Genomic DNA, 17,983 nt, shown 5'->3' on the forward strand with positions numbered 1-17,983 from the left:
AACAACAAAAATAATTGTCTTACTCTTCTTCCTTCATCAACAACAAAAATAATTGTCTTACTCTTCTTCCTTCATCAACAACAAAAATAATTGTCTTACTCTTCTTCCTTCATCAACAACAAAAATAATTGTCTTACTCTTCTTCCTTCATCAACAACAAAAAATAATTGTCTTACTCTTCTTCCTTCATCAACAACAAAAATAATTGTCTTACTCTTCTTCCTTCATCAACAACAAAAATACTTGCTCCAAGCTCTGCTGGTGAACTGTGAAGTGTTTAAGAAAAAATGTCGACTTGGCCTCTATCAGGACTTGAAAGAGTGTGGAGAGTAGAGTGGACTCTGGTACCTGCAAGTGGCAGTAGGCTGGCTGTGTGTTGAACACCTGAGGGGGGCAAAGTTGGGACTTAAATCAGTATACCGTTCTCATTGGACTGTCCTTCAGTCAGTGTACCGTTCTCATTGGACTGTCCTTCTGTCAGTGTACCGTTCTCATTGGACTGTCATTCGGTCAGTATACCGTTCTCATTGGACTGTCCTTCAGTCAGTGTACCGTTCTCATTGGACTGTCCTTCAGTCAGTGTACCGATCTCATTGGACTGTCCTTCAGTCAGTGTACCGTTCTCATTGGACTGTCCTTCAGTCAGTATACCGTTCTCATTGGACTGTCCTTCGGTCAGTCGTTGTACGGGGGACGGCGTGGTCGCACTAGTTAAAAGCTCGTGTTGCTTAACCGAAAAGAAAATTCGAGTTAGAATGTGGCTCGATAGCTGGGGATAGCAACCCAACTTGGAAACTTCAAAATCTAACAGCTTCTGTATTTTGTTCTTGAATGGGCTAATGCTATGGAAGTAAACCCAGGAAGAAAAGAAATCTGAAATAGGAGTCTGCGGTCTATATGGCGCTATAAAACATACCTTGACTAATGCGAGACTAGCACTATAAAACATACCTTGACTAATGTGAGACTAGCACTATAAAACAGACCTTGACTAATACGAGATTAGCATTATAAAATATAGCTTGACTAATGCGAGACTAGCACTATAAAACGGACCTTGACTAATGCGAGACTAGCACTATAAAACAGACCTTGACTAATGCGAGACTAGCACTATAAAACAGACATTGACTAATGCAAAACTAGCACTATAAAACAGACCTTGACTAATGCGAGACTAGCACTATAAAACATACCTTGACTAATGCGAGACTAGCACTATAAAAAATAGCTTGACTAATGCGAGACTAGCACTATAAAACAGACCTTGACTAATGCGAGACTAGCACTATAAAATATAGCTTGACTAATGCGAGACTAGCAGTATAAAACAGACCTTGACTAATGCGAGACTAGCACTATAAAACATAACTTGACTAATGCGAGACTAGCACTATAAAAAATAGCTTGACTAATGCGAGACTAGCACTATAAAACAGACCTTGACTAATGCGAGACTAGCAGTATAAAACAGACCTTGACTAATGCGAGACTAGCACTATAAAACAGACCTTGACATCGCCTAAGGCCTGGGATACGAAGCTAACCGCTGGCTCTAGGGGGTGTAGGGTCCCGTCCTCTTGCTCTGATATGTGTAGGACGACGGAGTAGCCCTGGCCGTATTTGTTCTTCAGATGCTGCGGGCTGCCCAGACACAGCATCCGGCCTTTCTTGAAGATGGCGATCTTCGTGCATAGCGCTTCACATTCCTCCATGCTGGAAGTAACAGAGGGGGGGGGGCGTTGTTTACACACTTTAGTATTGTCAAATGGGGTCGCGTTGTTTACAAACTATAATTTTGTCAAATGGGGGTCCCGTTTTTTACACACTTTCATATTGTCAAGAATCGCTCCCGTGGTTTATTCAATTTAATCCTGTTAAATATGTGTGCGATAATTTTGTAGCGAACGTTAAATTTAGGACATAATTTAGATAGTGTAGTTCAATGACTAGGTTTGGTTGGTATTGTGGTTATTGTATGTATATGACCTAGTGTGGTTATTGTATGTGTATGGCATGGTGTGGTTATTGTATGTGTATAACAAGGTGTGGTTATTGTATGTGTATAACAAGGTGTGGTTATTGTATGTATATGACCTAGTGTGGTTATTGCATGTGTATGACATGGTGTGGTTATTGTATGTGTATGAGTTGGTGTGGCAAGTCTTATAAAATAATGATGCTATTGTCATACTAAAATCATGATTTGGTCAAACAGTGCGTACAGAGCCGGATAACGTAGCGAACCTGTGTGACGTCAGCACTAGAGTTTTTGCCATGGATCGAATCGTGTGCAGACATTTCCAGAGAATTCTCCTGGACACTGGATCCATGCCAGCGGTCGGCTCGTCCAGCATGATGAACTGGGGGTCGCCGATGATGGAGATCCCCACTGATAACTTTTTCTTGTTGCCGCCACTGGGGACGGTTACCATCTCAAATTTGTAAAACATGGTTTCAAATATAACTTTCTACTTTTAAAAGTGCTTACATTCTAAGAATATTTAGATCATTATTTTGTTAGTTCAATAGTTGCGACGAATATAACTCAGTTCGAGAACTTTCACGTCTAAATTGTAAAACTCCACAACGCACAACAATATAGTTGTGTTGAGAGAGCCCACACACGTGCATGTTATAAAAAGCCAACCTGTATGTTTTAGTGCACTTGTCCTCGTGAGGTCGTAGGTTGACAAAGTCGATGACGATATTCGTCACTTCCTTCAGACACGAGTCACGCACCCCCCTCAACCTGCCGTACAGGTACAGGGTCTCTCGTCCTGTCAACACGTCATGGAGGGCGTCAAACTGGGGGCAGTAACTCATCATAGACTGGACCTGTAACATTAAGGGCAGTAACTCATCATAGACTGGACCTGTAACATTAAGGGCAGTAACTCATCATAGACTGGACCTGTAACATTAAGGGCAGTAACTCATCATAGACTGGACCTGTAACATTAAGGGCAGTAACACATCATAGACTGGACCTGTAACATTAAGGGCAGTAACTCATCATAGACTGGACCTGTAACATTAAGGGCAGTAACACATCATAGACTGGACCTGTAACATTAAGGGCAGTAACTCATCATAGACTTGACCTGTAACATTAAGGGCAGTAACTCATCATAGACTGGACCTGTAACATTAAGGGCAGTAACTCATCATAGACTGGACCTGTAACATTAAGGGCAGTAACTCATCATAGACTGGACCTGTAACATTAAGGGCAGTAACTCATCATAGACTGGACCTGTAACATTAAGGACAGTAACTCATCTTAGACTGGACATGTAACATTAAGGGCAGTAACTCATCATAGCCTGGACTTGTAACATTAAGGGCAGTAACTCATCATACACTGGACCTGTAACATTAAGGGCAGTAACTCATCATAGACTGGAACTGTAACATTGAGGGCAGTAACTCATTATAGAATGCATCGGAAACATTACGAGCATTATATTTTGACATAATGTACAGGAAATAATATAAGCAGTTACACATAATTTCCTGCATCTAATAGATACAAACAGTTATTAAATGTAATAATTAATTTATAACATTTACCTAGTTCAAAAAAATAAAAAATTAGATGGGAATTTAAATGTTGAAGCATAACACAAATAAAATTACGGCTTTAACACTCTGAGCCAACAATACAACACATTTTGCTAGTGGTCTTAACTGTTTTCAGCTTGGTTTTGATGCTGTCTCCCTTAAAGTAAGCGTCTCCATTGGACAGCGCGATGTCCCCAGTCAACATTTTGAACATGGTTGTCTTTCCTGCTCCGTTCTGCCCCAGTAAACCCAGGCATTCCTTCTCCTGCACGCCAAGGTTGGTCGAGTACACGGCCACAGTTTTGCTGCTGCAGTATCTCTTGCTCACACCCACCATCACCATCGCATCTGATGAGGACATCAGGAAGATGCTATTTAATCATTCAGCCGTCAAGATCATCAGACGTGTCCGTATATACCATCTAATCATCAATCCAATTTTCTATCAAAGTAGACCAACATATCCGTCTAGAGGTCCATCCATCCGTCAAACGATCAACCCATCCAACTAACGATCCATCCATCCATCTAACGATCCATCCATCTATCTAACGATCCACCCATCCATCTAACGATCCACCTATCCGTCTCTCCGTTCGATCGACAATCAAATCAACCAACCATCAGTTTTGTCTGTCCATTTTTACGATCAGACTATTCATACCATCCTCCATCCTCTCATTAGCTCCCTCGACTTATCCTGGCAATTGGACATCAGTCTATCTATCTACCCTCCTCTATGTCCATCTACTCTACAACACCTGTTTTAAACAGCTTGTGCTCATTAGTTTCTGTAATACGCTTCCTTTCCTTAGCCACGTCTTCATCCTCCTTATATCTGTAGCTATCCGATTCTACCTTGACATTCAGGCACTCTAACTTGTACCTGTGTAATGATACAACGACATTTGCTTGTTTTCGGCTCAAGTTCAGCTTCCGCCCCCCAAAAAATAAAACGTTCTGCGTATGCACAGATCGATACAACTTTACCAAAACTGTTTGAATTACTTTGAATGACCCTCTCACTGTCCCCCTGTCTTCCCCTCCAAACAACCATGTTTCACCCTCCCAACCTTGTCTTGTCCCTCCTCCTTCGATAACCAAAGATTTCATTTCGCCAACAACCCACCTCTGCAACGCCGACTATCCCCCTTACATACAGTTAGAATATTTGTATGGCTCTACAACATAGGCTACATAGAGACTGATATTTGTATGGCCCTCCAAGATATATATATATATATATATATATATATATATATATATATATATGTATATATATATATATATATATATATATATATATATATATATATATATATATATATATATATATATATATATATATATATATATATATATACTGATAAAGGTGTACAATGTATCAAGAGGAAACATGTACAGAATCAATCGGTAGAGCTTGTAGTCTATGAAAGCCACGACGAGCCAGGAGATTGCTGTGAGAATCAAGAGTTGCTGCATGCCGTCCCGCAGATAATCATCATCACGATGGAATAGGTAGTCGAATTGGTTGTGTTTAGCCGATTCAGCTGGTGGGATTCAGATTTGTATAAAGTCAGTGCACGGATACAGTCGTATAGAAACATAACACACATCATGGGAAATAAATATACATCGTAATTATAAACATCAAAATTTACAAGCTTTTAATTATACTAAAGTTACAAACGTTTACTTGTTATATATTTATTATGCACGAGCCGACCCGCGGCGTAGCATCGCCGCCGTTTAGTGAAGGACGATTATCCTATTCCTCCCTTACCTCCCCCCCCCCCCCCCACCCGCCACCATGAAAACACCCGTCCGTGACGACAGTTTACAGATGAAAATGAAAAAAATCAAGCATAACTTGTAACCTCCCCTTAGTTTCAAATCGTTTAAAAACTAAATTATCTGCCCGTAATAACCGTCACTAATTTGACCCGGCTCTATGATTGTAAACACTTGGCGCGAACCACAGCTCACCAGACTAGTGCGAATTGGGGGTGATAGTGATATGGTCGGCTTGCGACGTGGTGGTGTCCACATAAATTATAAATATATATATATATATATATATATATATATATATATATATATATATATATATATATATATATATATATATACAACCTGAACTTTGAACTTAACTCGACTGAGCCAAGCCCGCCAACACACTTGAGACCAACCTCTTGTCTGAAAATTTATCCTTATATTTTGATCCCCCTTGATCATGCTAATGAGAGCCCCCGACAAAATGTAGTTGGGCGAGATGACGACACCCACGTCGTCCACCATTTGCCACAGGGCCGTCAAGTTTTGATTACTCAGCTTAGTTGCGCCGTTCACAGAGCCCAGGATCATTCCTTGAGGTACACAGGCAATATAGGGGGAAGGATGACATTGGTGGGAGGCGAATTGATGAGTTTAGATTTTTAAATGTTTGGGGACGAATGGATAAGTGTTAGAATTTTAAATGAATGGGGACGAAGGGATAAAGGTTAGAATTTTAAATGTATGGGGACGAATGGATAAGGGTTAGAAATTTAAATGTATGGGGACGAATGGATAAGGGTTAGAATTTTAAATGTATGGGGACGAATGGATAAGTTTAGATTTTTAAATGTTTTGGGACGAATGGAAAAGTTTAGATTTAAAAAAACAACAACATTATAAAAATTTTAATATTAAGCAGTCTTAGCTGAAGGTACTTATAGTTCAAAATCACAATTGATTCATCAATTTTAGTTGTTATTTGCTACACTGATACATGTATAGTGAATTAATAAATAATTTTATAAAAAAGAGAGAGCGATGTACCAATCATTAAGATGAGAAGAAGAATTGAATGTACCGATGATTATATTCATGATGAGAAGAAGAATTGAATGTACCGATGATTATATTCATGATGAGAAGGACTGTGATCCCATAAGCCGGGTTTTGGAAGAAATTCTGTAGGGCGTACAGATACGGGAAGATGGCCAGTCCAAAGACAGCAAACATCATGAGCGTGAGCCTCCAGCGGTCTCCCTTGATGAAGTCTTCTGACTTGTAGCTGAGTACTCCCAGCATGGCGCCGCTCACAAGCAGGTAGAAGATGTAGTCGAAGGCGAAGGTCGCGAACCAGTAGGCGAACGGGTGGACGCCGCTCAGTGCCTGGAGGTGTTTAGCGCCGCACTGGAATGATACAAGCATCAGAACACTGGAATGATACAAGCATCAGAACACTGGAATGATACAAGCATCAGAAAACTGGAATGATACAACCATCAGAACACTGGAATGATACAAGCATCAGAACACTGGAATGATACAAGCATCAGAACACTGGAATGATACAACCATCAGAACACTTGAATGATACAAGCATCAGAACACTGGATTGAAACAAGCATCAGAACGCTGGAATGATACAAGCATTAGGAACACCTGGAATGATACAACCATCACAACACTGGAATGATACAACCATCAGAACGCTGTCCAGAGGCAGAACCACGCCCAGATAGTGTCACACTTTAAAATGTATACTAAGCTTTTTGAAGTTAAATCAATGTAAATATATATACATACATAATTATATATATATATATATATATATATATATATATATATATATATATATATATATATATGCACACTGCATAGGACGACAGTGCTGAGTGCTAGCACGACCTACCGCCCTCTCAGACAGCAGCACGTAGATAAAGCCAACTGGAATCAGCGCCATGGCTAGGCTGATGCACATCAATGTGAGAAACTCGTGGACTTTTCCCCTCATGACGTCATTAGTGTTCTCGTCGTACTCCAGACCAGCCTCCACCGAGAAGTCGGGGCCGAGGGCTGTCTTGACATGGGCGTTCATCATCATCTGGATCTGTGCACATGAATCAACATCTGGATCTAAACACATGAATCAACATCTGCATCTAAACACATGAATCAACAAATACAAACTCTCATGCTGCAGTCAGTCTAGCACCACCTGACAAACACAAGCTGCAGTCAGTCTAGCACCACCTGACAAACACAACCTCTCATGTTGCAGTCAGTCTAGCACCACCTGACAAACACAAGCTGCAGTCAGTCTAGCACCACCTGACAAACACAAGCTGCAGTCAGTCTAGCACCACCTGACAAACACAACCTCTCATGTTGCAGTCAGTCTAGCACCACCTGACAAACACAAGCTGCAGTCAGTCTAGCACCACCTGACAAACACAAGCTGCAGTCAGTCTAGCACCACCTGACAAACACAAGCTGTAGTCAGTCTAGCACCACCTGACAAACACAAGCTGTAGTCAGTCTAGCACCACCTGACAAACACAAGCTGCAGTCAGTCTAGCACCACCTGACAAACACAACCTCTCATGTTGCAGTCAGTCTAGCACCACCTGACAAACACAAGCTGCAGTCAGTCTAGCACCACCTGACAAACACAACCTCTCATGTTGCAGTCAGTCTAGCACCACCTGATAAACACAAACCCCCATGAACTGAGCGTAAAGTAATTCCTGATAGAACAATGTTGGCTCTTTCCTCGTGAAGTCCAGTCCCAGCAACATTCTGTTATCGTAATCCTCCGCCGTGTGAGCTCTATACCATGCCAAGCAGAACTCACTCAAATTACCCTAAAAGTTAAAGCGATAATACAACAGAGATTAAACAATTGATAACTTATGTATAAACCTTTGTGTTTTAACAACAATTGAAGGGTAAAAATGTATAACCAGACTAGCAAGAATTGTGGTCCTGTAGCACCAGAGTAGCAAGAATTGTGGTCATGTAGCACCAGACTAGCAAGAATTGTGGTCCTGTAGCACCAGACTAGCAAGAATTGTGGTCATGTAGCACCAGACTAGCAAGAATTGTGGTCCTGTAGCACCAGACTAGCAAGAATTGTGGTCCTGTAGCACCAGACTAGCAAGAATTGTGGTCCTGTAGCACCAGACTAGCAAGAATTGTGGTCCTGTAGCACCAGACTAGCAAGAATTGTGGTCCTGTAGCACCAGACTAGCAAGAATTGTGGTCCTGTAGCACCAGACTAGCAAGAATTGTGGTCCTGTAGCACCAGACTAGCAAGAATTGTGGTCCTGTAGCACCAGACTAGCAAGAATTGTGGTCCTGTAGCACCAGACTAGCAAGAATTGTGGTCCTGGAGCACTGTAGCATCACGTCTCAAGGAAAATACATGCTGATAAAATAGTACAACTGTACATTGTATAGAGGTTTTCTTAAACAGCTAAGAACAATTATTAATGTAGAAAATCGGAAACAGATCTCGATTGTGACTGCACCTTTTTGTTTCGAATAGCAACTTTTTTTTGGCTCTCTGCTAGGCAAAGTATAGATTATTCATTGTAATCGTGCACTAAAATTAAACAAGATTTTGACAGTTTTCTTCGTTTTACACCTGCCGACTTACAGATAGAAGTATTAGATTCTATGCACAATTTATGAGCGATTTCCTATAACCCGTATTGGTACTTTATTTCTTAGGAACACGAAAACCCGAGCACTATTTGAATTTCAAATATAAGAATTTGATCTTAGGCTTGGAATACTTTCAAATTTTGAGTAAACTCGATATACAGTTTCTACAATACCGACAACATAAGTACCGTTTCAGATAGGTGAACGAAACTTCATACATAAGATCTTATTCAGTTAACCCCTTAAATTTTGAATGACTCTCGGTGACTGAAAGTAGCTCTTTGCTCTATTTCTGATTTCTCGAAAACCACAAGAATATGATGATTTTTATATCATTTTGGTGAGCAATTATTTTTCTACGCAACTTTAAATAAAATATATATAAAAGAGCGGAAAATGCTTACTTTATAAAGTAGTATTTATAAAGTACTTTATAAAGTAGTATTTGTATATTATATTTCATATTCTAATTATGCATTGAGCATTTTCTATGAAATTTCATGTCTATGTTTCTTCTCAATAACAATGTTTTGTTTTTTTTAAATTAGCAGCTTTGTCACAAACTTCTACATTACGATAGCATTCTATGAAGTGCCATCTTAACCCTTTCTGTTGTATAAGAATATACAAACACGATTAAGGGAATTCTCTCTTCTTCTTCTTCGTTCTTAATTTTAGTGTTGGGGGGATCCCGGATGGTTCGAGACTTTGCAATACAGATCTATTTAGTAGGGTAAAATAGCCATTGAATTCATCGACAACATGAAGCATACCCAGTAGATAGCGATAAAAATTGGCACACTTTTAGAAACTGAAATGATTTACCGTTTGTATTTCCAGAAACTCTGTAGACGGCGACTGACGTTTTATTGCGTCCACTAACGGATTGTTTTTACCTTCAGTCGTCCTCAGCGGGATGACTATGTCACAAAAAAGGTCAAAGTTGAAGGACAGGGGCGGCATGTTGGTGTGGCCGGAGCCTGTTCTCCTGAAGTCGGCTTGAAGTCCGATGAGGACGAGCAGCGAGGGCAGGACGAGCATGTTGAGGGAGAGGAAGATGTTCCGCTGGAACAGGAGCCACTTCTTGACGAACGTTCCCCTCAGCTGCTGGGAGAATAGCTCCAGACGGTTCCTGCTTCTGCCCTCCATAAACTTTTGATAGATGAGGTCGCTCTCAGAGCCCTCTGGGGAGTCAAAGTATTTCTATCTGCATAACATGTCAACAATGTAAGATCTCTGGGGAGTCAAAGTATTTCTATCTGCATAACATGGGGAGTCAAAGTATTTCTATCTGCATAACATGGGGAGTCAAAGTATTTCTATCTGCATAACATGAGGAGTCAAAGTATTTCTATCTGCATAACATGACAACAAGGTAAGATCTCTGGGGAGTCAAAGTATTGATATCTGTATAACATGTCAACAATGTAAGATCTCTGGGGAGTCAAAGTATTTCTAACGTCTATGTAGCATGTTAACATTGTAAAATGCTGGCTCATCGTGGATACGAATAGCACATTTGTGTCTGTTAGCCAATAAGTTCTACTGATAAATAGTCCTGTGTGAAGGCTCAATGCTTTATTCTGACCAACCTAAAATAGGCCAACATGGTGCTTGAAAGATCTACTATCTGCCAACAAAGAATTTATACGATGCTTGAAAGTTCTACTATCTGCCAACAAAGAATTTATACGATGCTTGAAAGTTCTACTATCGGCCAACAAAGAATTCATACGATGCTTGAAAGATCTACTATCGGCCAACAAAGAATTTATACGATGCTTGAAAGATCTACTATCGGCCAGCAAAGAATTCATACGATGCTTGAAAGTTCTACTATCTGCCAACAAAGAATTAATACGATGCTTGAAAGTTCTACTAGTGAAAACAGAAACTACCCGTTCAATTATTTACTATGAAGCAACCGTAGGATGTACTTACCATTTGTTTCTGTAGCAACAAGCATTTCCTGTGGATTCCTGTTGGTAAACAAGTAAACAATAAATGCTTAATGTTGGTGTTTGTAAACATGCGTGGTTTAAACAAAAATAGGTGGATAATAACAATTCTTTAAAAGAGAAGAATATTCTAGTAGCAACGTATACAAATTAATTCATAATACAAACATCAAATAGTGGAGTCAGGAATAAACAGGAGTAAATGATTATTTTAAGAATAAGAAACGCTTTTGGTGTTAAGTTTCGATGTTTAAGTTAAGCAGAATTTTTATGCTCAACTTAGCCTTGTAGCTTAGCATCAAGCATTACAGAATTCTTTACATAATGTTCATATTTTACTTTGGCTGTGTTATCAAACATTACAGAATGTTGATGTTTACCTTACTCTTTAGGGTTAGGTTCACACATTACAGAATATTGATGTTTAACTTTACAGAATATTTTCATGTAACTTACGATTGTGGATTAGCATCAGTCGTAATGTCGGGTAATTCTGATCCTACTCTGTATGGGCAAGAAATATTTATCGCGATTATATATATATATATATATATATATATATATATATATATATATATATATATATATTAATATATATAGTCCTATATGACTGTGTGCGTGTGTTTCAAGACGAATAATCTAAGGAAAAATATCTCAGGATAAAATAGCTGACGAGAAATGAAGCTGACGTATTAAATATCTTAGAGACAAAATCTATAGGGCTATCTAAAAAATAAGTGTATTTATCGTCACAAATCAGGCATAAAACGCTGAAGTTTCATCAAGTAGAATACCGTTTAGGCCTGTCTTTAAATAAAATTTCTTTTAAGAAATTTAGTCCAATGCCTAATATTATAAAGTTAAATTTCTTGTGTCATCAAGTCAAATGTCTTGTGTCATCAAGTCAAATATATTGTGTCATCAAGTTAAATATATTGTGTCATCAAGTCAAATATCGTTCCTTCCTTACTTTATAAAGACATCTTCCAATGTTGTAGCACTCAAACCAAAGCCCGAGATTTGAAGTTGTTGTGCGTCATCCTCCAGAGCTTTTAGTAGCGCGGGATACTTCTCTTCTAGTTTGTCTGGCAAAGCGTAGTCCACCTCTAAGTTTGTTTCTGCCTAGTTAGAACAAAACTTATGTCAATAATCCATATATATATATATATATATATATATATATATATATATATATATCCTACATGAATTCATATTTATTTATAATAAAACTAGACCAACTCTATTATTCAATGGATGTTAGCTTTAAAAATGTTCAATAATTAAAATAAATTAGCCCAATTTGCATATACTTGATTTCAAAAGATGATAAATTCTGCCTTTAAAGCTAAATAAGATAGCAACTGCCAGCTACACTTTACTGTAACACCAAACTTCAGACCACTCTCTATTTTTTAACTTTATTTTGCTTATCTTTAAAACTTACAACAAAATTGGCTTCAGTGATGTGTTTTAAAATCTCAACTGTGACTAAATGTAAATCATAAAACTCACAACGTATCTAGCTTCAGGGATGTGTTTTAAAACCTCAGCTGTGACTAAATGTAAATCATAAAACTCACAACGTATCTAGCTTCAGGGATGTGTTTTAAAACCTCAGCTGTGACTAAATGTAAATCATAAAACTTACAACGTATCTAGCTTCAGGGATGTGTTTTAAAACCTCAGCTGTGACTAAATGTAAATCATAAAACTCACAACGTATCTAGCTTCAGGGATGTGTTTTAAAACCTCAGCTGTGACTAAATGTAAATCATAAAACTCACAACGTATCTAGCTTCAGGGATGTGTTTTAAAACCTCAGCTGTGACTAAATGTAAATCATAAAACTTACAACGTATCTAGCTTCAGGGATGTGTTTTAAAACCTCAGCTGTGACTAAATGTAAATCATAAAACTCACAACGTATCTAGCTTCAGGGATGTGTTTTAAAACCTCAGCTGTGACTAGCTCTGTTTGACAATTCTTGTCCTTGACAACTCGAAGCCCGTAGCCGGTGCCTGGGGAAACCAAAACTTGTTTTACAGTAGGAAAAATTATTTCGAACTAAAAGCGATTAAAATAATCAAAATTATGTGTTTGTTTTTTTGGTTTTTGTTGTTGTTGAGAAATCAGAAATAGCGTAAAGTACTAATTCCGGTGACCGGAAATCTTAAAATTTGAGAGAAACGAAAGAATAGGTTATGTATGAAACTTTGTATCCCTAACTGAAACGGTACTCAAGCTATCTTTATTTCAGAAACATAAAATAAAGAGACCCCTTTCCGCTTATGGGAGATCACACAAAAAATGAAAGTAATTAAATTATCCGACCTTTTACTTGTAAATGAAATTTAGTCTACCTAATTAAACGATATTCAACGTATCGTGATAGCATACACACCTACAGACAGATAAAATAGCAGAAGGAAGATTGTGTGGCTTCGGAATTCTTTAAATGGTTAAAATATGTCAAAATTTTGAATTAGCTTTTTGCACAACTACAATACATCTCTTTATTTTAAACATGATACAATGGATGTATTGTAGTTGTGCAAAAAGCTAATTCAAACTGTCAGAATCTCAATGAATTATTCTGCACGATTACAAAACTTCCATTTAGACACTGTATACGAGCAAGTAAAGTTAAGAAACAATTTTCACTTTATCCTTTAAACTTTGGAAATAAAGTACGTTAATGTCTTCATCGAGACTTACCAACGTTCTAATATCTCTTTAAAGTTATTGGGTGTGCTACAACACTGAACCATCTAATTTACTCACCATAAACTCTCTTTAAAAACATGGGTGTGTTACAACACTGAACCATCTAATTTACTCACCATAAACTCTCTTTAAAAACATGGATGTGCTACAACACTGAACCATCTAATTTACTCACCATAAACCCTCTCTAAAAACATGGGTGTGCTACAACACTGAACCATCTAATTTACTCACCATAAACTCTCTTTAAAAACATGAGTGTGCTACAACACTGAACCATCTAATTTACTCACCATAAACTCTCTTTAAAAACATGGGTGTGCTACAACACTGAACCATCTAATTTACTCACCATAAACTCTCTTTAAAAACATGGGTGTGCCGCAGCATTTAACTCTCCCCTCCGCCATGATGGCGATTCTGTCGCCCAGTACATCTGCCTCGTCCATGTAATGGGTCGTTAAAAGGATGGTTCGACCTTCTCTCATTTTCTTTAGGAAAGCCCACATTTCCTGTCTGGCGGCGGGGTCAAGGCCGGTCGATGGCTCGTCCAAAAATATGACCTGTGTATTTTTTTTTTTATCTTTCGGCGCATACTTTATATTATATGCATTAAAACAACTTAATAATATTTTTATAGCAATTTTTATAACATATTAATTTTTTAATTGGCATTGAGCTTCTGGAAATTTTGAATAGCCTAGCAAGCATGTGACAAATTGAATACAGCGAACAAAAGTACATACATTCCGACTTTCTTTCAGGCATCTCTTAATGGTTGTGTAAACTATAGTGAAAATGGTCTATAGTTACATATGGCCTTACTTAGTACCCTAATGTTTGTGTAGAATACAGTGGAGATGGTCTATAGTTACATGTGGTAACTTAGTACCCTAATGTTTGTGTAGAATACAGTGGAGATGGTCTATAGTTACATGTGGTAACTTAGTACCCTAATGTTTGTGTAGAATACAGTGGAGATGGTCTATAATTACATGTGGCCTTACCTTAGTACACTAATGTTTGTGTAGAATACAGTGGAGATGGTCTATAATTACATGTGGTAACTTAGTACCCTAATGTTTGTGTAGAATACAGTGGAGATGGTCTATAATTACATGTGGTAACTTAGTACCCTAATGTTTGTGTAGAATACAGTGGAGATGGTCTATAGTTACATGTGGTAACTTAGTACCCTAATGTTTGTGTAGAATACAGTGGAGATGGTCTATAATTACATGTGGCCTTACCTTAGTACCCTAATGTTTGTGTAGAATACAGTGGAGATGGTCTATAGTTACATGTGGTAACTTAGTACCCTAATGTTTGTGTAGAATACAGTGGAGATGGTCTATAGTTACGTGTGGCCTTACCTTAGTACCCTAATGTTTGTGTAGAATACAGTGGAGATGGTCTATAATTACGTGTGGCTTTACCTTAGTACCCTAATGTTTGTGTAGAATACAGTGGAGATGGTCTATAGTTACATGTGGTAACTTAGTACCCTAATGTTTGTGTAGAATACAGTGGAGATGGTCTATAGTTACGTGTGGCCTTACCTTAGTACCCTAATGTCTGTGTAGAATACAGTGGAGATGGTCTTAGTTACCTGTGGCCTTACCTTAGTACCCTAATGTTTGTGTAGAATACAGTGGAGATGGTCTATAATTACGTGTGGCCTTACCTTAGTACCCCCAATAAAAGCACAAGCTAACGACAGCTTCCTCTTCTGTCCACCAGATATCTGCGTGGGGTAAGACTTCCTTTTGTCCCATAGTTTGATGGTGTCCAGCAGTTCATCGATTTCGTTCTCATTGTGGCGAGTCATCTGTCCTTTAAGCTACAGGAACCAAAAGGGGAACACTTTATTAGAAAGGTAACGGTAACCATGGTAACCAGTGTGCCATTTGATGACCAACATGCTAGGGACGTGCAGGGGGTCGACTTCTCTTCTCCGATAATCGGCCCGTGCACAAGGTAGCCGTTTTCGGGGCACAGTCTTTAACTCCATTGTCCTTGTATAAAGGTCTCAGCTGGTCAATGGCATTATAACAAGTTGACACGTAAGACTTGTGTTGGAGGAAATCCCTGCCAACATTACAATTAAAAACGACGAGCAAGTGAATAATTTTAATGACAGCCGGGATTTTGAATGACGCATTATATTTGTGACGTAAGGATATGATCCACATTCCTAATTTTGCAAGTTGTATTTCAACATAACCTGTGTATAAAAGATTTGCATTATAAAACAGAGAAGATGAAGATTTACCTTGAGATAAAATAGAGAAGCTGTTGGTATAGTTTAGCGCCTATAGCATGGAGATTTACCTTGAGAACGAATATTAGATGTTCCCTACATGTGAGTTTCTGGAAGAGTACATCGTGTTGCGGGCAGAGACCGATACATTTGCGTGCTGCCTCGGTATTCTTGACCAGGTCAAGTCCCTGAATGATCACAGTGCCGCTTGTCGCTGGTATAAATCCTAGTGAGGTCAAGGTCATTTTTAAAAAACCCATTAAATCAAGTGATGGTGTTGTTACCGGTCAGTTGTAGGTTAGATAAGTATAGGCTAGGATTGTCCAGAACCTAGGGGAGGGGTGTGTGCGAGTTAACCCCGTGGTGTTTAGGTTTTATTATCCCAAGGTCGAGTGCGGGTATAAAAGCTGGAGTGAATGATTGCAAGGGACCTTTAGTTAGTAGTGGTATGGACGAGGGCTTTTGTGCAAAGATGAGAACAAATAAAGTATTGAACATTTTCACTGATCGTTTTCTGCATCGAATAAAACCCAGACGTAACAGATGTGGTTATTAATTATTTAAAAAGGAAGTTACTTGATTAGGAGCAACCGACCTGTGATCATGTTGATGGTAGTTGTCTTCCCTGCCCCGTTGTGACCCAACAAAGCGGTGATCTGCCCCTCGTACAGGTCCAGATTTGTGCCAGCCACTGCGACATGTTTGCCAAACATCTGTAGGATTACTCAGGGTTATTGGGAACTTTTTCACTCTTGACATACCTCACCAGTAATGTTCGGTAAAGATATTACCGCCTACCATGTCAGTCTTCACATACCACAAACGCAATGGTTGGTCTAGGATATTACCGCCTACCACGTCACTCTTGACATACCATAGCCGCAATGGTTGGCTAGAATATTACCGGCTACCATGTCACTCTTGACATACCATAGCCGCAATAGTTGGTCTAGGATATTACCGCCTACCAATTACCTTACCCTCAGTCATTGTCCATTACCCTTAGGTAAAAAAATATGCACCAGATGTATTTACACGGTCCCAGCACAGGAGGGGGGGTACAAAGCTTGTCCCATCTCTGGGGGTGGGGGAGATGTATTAAGCCTGTACCATCTCTGGGGGTGGAGGAGATGTATTAAGCCTGTCCCATCTCTGGGGGTGGGGGAGATGTATTAAGCCGGTCCCATCTCTGGGGGTGGGGGAGATGTATTAAGCCTGTACCATCTCTGGGGGTGGGGAGATGTATCAAGTCTTTACCATCTCTGGGGGTGGGTGAGATGTATTAAGCCTGTACCATCTCTGGGGGTGGGGGAGATGTATTAAGCCTGTACCATCTCTGGGGGTGGGGGAGATGGATTGTTCTCCATGTCTGGCGTGGACTTGGCCAAAGGCGTAGCCAGGTGAGGGCGGGTTGGGAGGCCGCCCCCAGTGCCGACCTTAATAAGTTAAGGGATACTGACTGCTTAAAAGCGTCCCCCCCCCCTGACCTATCCAAGTGGATACCTGGGGCGGGGGCGATTTTTTTCGCCAACGTGAATGAAGATATATAAATGGGTGAGAGGGGGTTGTGCCGGAATGTAACTGCTGATATTTTATCGGCGAATCTTCTACAAATTATCAGTAACCCAAATCTCTGTGGCCAATATCTTTCAGTTTGTTCGTGAAGTTTCCACAGCAGTGTACTCCCCTGTTCATGTAGTTTCCCCAGCAGTGTACTCCCCTGTTCGTGTAGTTTCCCCAGCAGTGTACTCCCCTGTTCGTGTAGTTTCCCCAGCAGTGTACTCCCCTGTTCGTGTAGTTTCCCCAGCAGTGTACTCCCCTGTTTGTGTAGTTTCCCCAGCAGTGTACTCCCCTGTTTGTGTAGTTTCCCCAGCAGTGTACTCCCCTGTTCATGTAGTTTCCCCAGCAGTGTACTCCCCTGTTCGTGTAGTTTCCCCAGCAGTGTACTCCCCTGTTTGTGTAGTTTCCCCAGCAGTGTACTCCCCTGTTCGCGTAGTTTCCCCAGCAGTGTACTCCCCTGTTCGTGTAGTTTCCCCAGCAG

The 17,983-nt window shown here is 39.6% G+C and overlaps 3 protein-coding genes across 3 annotated transcripts; all 3 read right to left on the reverse strand.

The window, feature by feature from the left end:
- Window positions 1-118: 118 nt before the first annotated feature.
- On the reverse strand, window positions 119-7,365 carry LOC131946007 (phospholipid-transporting ATPase ABCA3). Its single transcript, XM_059306638.1, has 10 exons — window positions 7,247-7,365; window positions 6,459-6,744; window positions 5,754-5,930; window positions 4,967-5,114; window positions 4,326-4,450; window positions 3,692-3,912; window positions 2,651-2,838; window positions 2,248-2,418; window positions 1,512-1,716; window positions 119-384 (listed from the first exon to the last, which is right to left on the reverse strand). The coding sequence occupies exons 1-10, from the start codon at window positions 7,346-7,348 to the stop codon at window positions 211-213; spliced, it is 1,797 nt and encodes a 598-aa protein (XP_059162621.1). The 5' UTR covers window positions 7,349-7,365; the 3' UTR covers window positions 119-210.
- Window positions 7,356-10,966, reverse strand: LOC131946030 (uncharacterized). Its single transcript, XM_059306658.1, has 5 exons — window positions 10,942-10,966; window positions 9,826-10,184; window positions 8,055-8,198; window positions 7,405-7,444; window positions 7,356-7,372 (listed from the first exon to the last, which is right to left on the reverse strand). The coding sequence occupies exons 1-5, from the start codon at window positions 10,964-10,966 to the stop codon at window positions 7,356-7,358; spliced, it is 585 nt and encodes a 194-aa protein (XP_059162641.1).
- Window positions 10,967-12,854: 1,888 nt separating this feature from the next.
- On the reverse strand, window positions 12,855-15,510 carry LOC131946031 (ATP-binding cassette sub-family A member 17-like). Its single transcript, XM_059306659.1, has 3 exons — window positions 15,367-15,510; window positions 14,035-14,245; window positions 12,855-12,976 (listed from the first exon to the last, which is right to left on the reverse strand). Exons 1-3 carry the CDS (start codon window positions 15,508-15,510, stop codon window positions 12,855-12,857), a joined length of 477 nt encoding a protein of 158 aa, XP_059162642.1.
- Between the last annotated feature and the right edge of the window lie 2,473 nt (window positions 15,511-17,983).

Source organism: Physella acuta, unplaced genomic scaffold (genome assembly GCF_028476545.2).
Source record: "Physella acuta isolate Inbredline_101_S28 unplaced genomic scaffold, ASM2847654v3 ptg000543l, whole genome shotgun sequence".
In the NCBI taxonomy this organism is placed as follows: Eukaryota; Metazoa; Mollusca; class Gastropoda; family Physidae; genus Physella; species Physella acuta.

Bases quoted from the DNA above. Each gene is read 5' to 3' on its own strand.
- LOC131946007 (XM_059306638.1), bottom strand. From the start codon at position 7,348: ATGAGGGGAAAAGTCCACGAGTTTCTCACATTGATGTGCATCAGCCTA. The intron at 3,913-4,325 runs GTGTTGTAGAGT...TGTCCTCATCAG, and splicing joins GCACAAGCTGTTTAAAACAG to ATGCGATGGTGATGGTGGGT. The intron at 1,717-2,247 runs GTTCGCTACGTT...TGTTACTTCCAG, and splicing joins CTAGTGCTGACGTCACACAG to CATGGAGGAATGTGAAGCGC.
- LOC131946030 (XM_059306658.1), bottom strand. From the start codon at position 10,966: ATGCTTGTTGCTACAGAAACAAATG. The intron at 8,199-9,825 runs GTAAATCATTTC...TTTAACTTTTAG, and splicing joins AGTTTCTGGAAATACAAACG to GGTAATTTGAGTGAGTTCTG. The intron at 7,445-8,054 runs GTTTGTGTTTAT...TCATGTGCACAG, and splicing joins TTTACGCTCAGTTCATGGGG to ATCCAGATGATGATGAACGC.
- LOC131946031 (XM_059306659.1), bottom strand. From the start codon at position 15,510: ATGACTCGCCACAATGAGAACGAAATCGATGAACTGCTGGACACCATC. The intron at 14,246-15,366 runs GTAAGGCCACAC...AAAAATACACAG, and splicing joins CTTTTATTGGGGGTACTAAG to GTCATATTTTTGGACGAGCC. The intron at 12,977-14,034 runs GTGAGTAAATTA...TGGTTTCCCCAG, and splicing joins GTTTTTAAAGAGAGTTTATG to GCACCGGCTACGGGCTTCGA.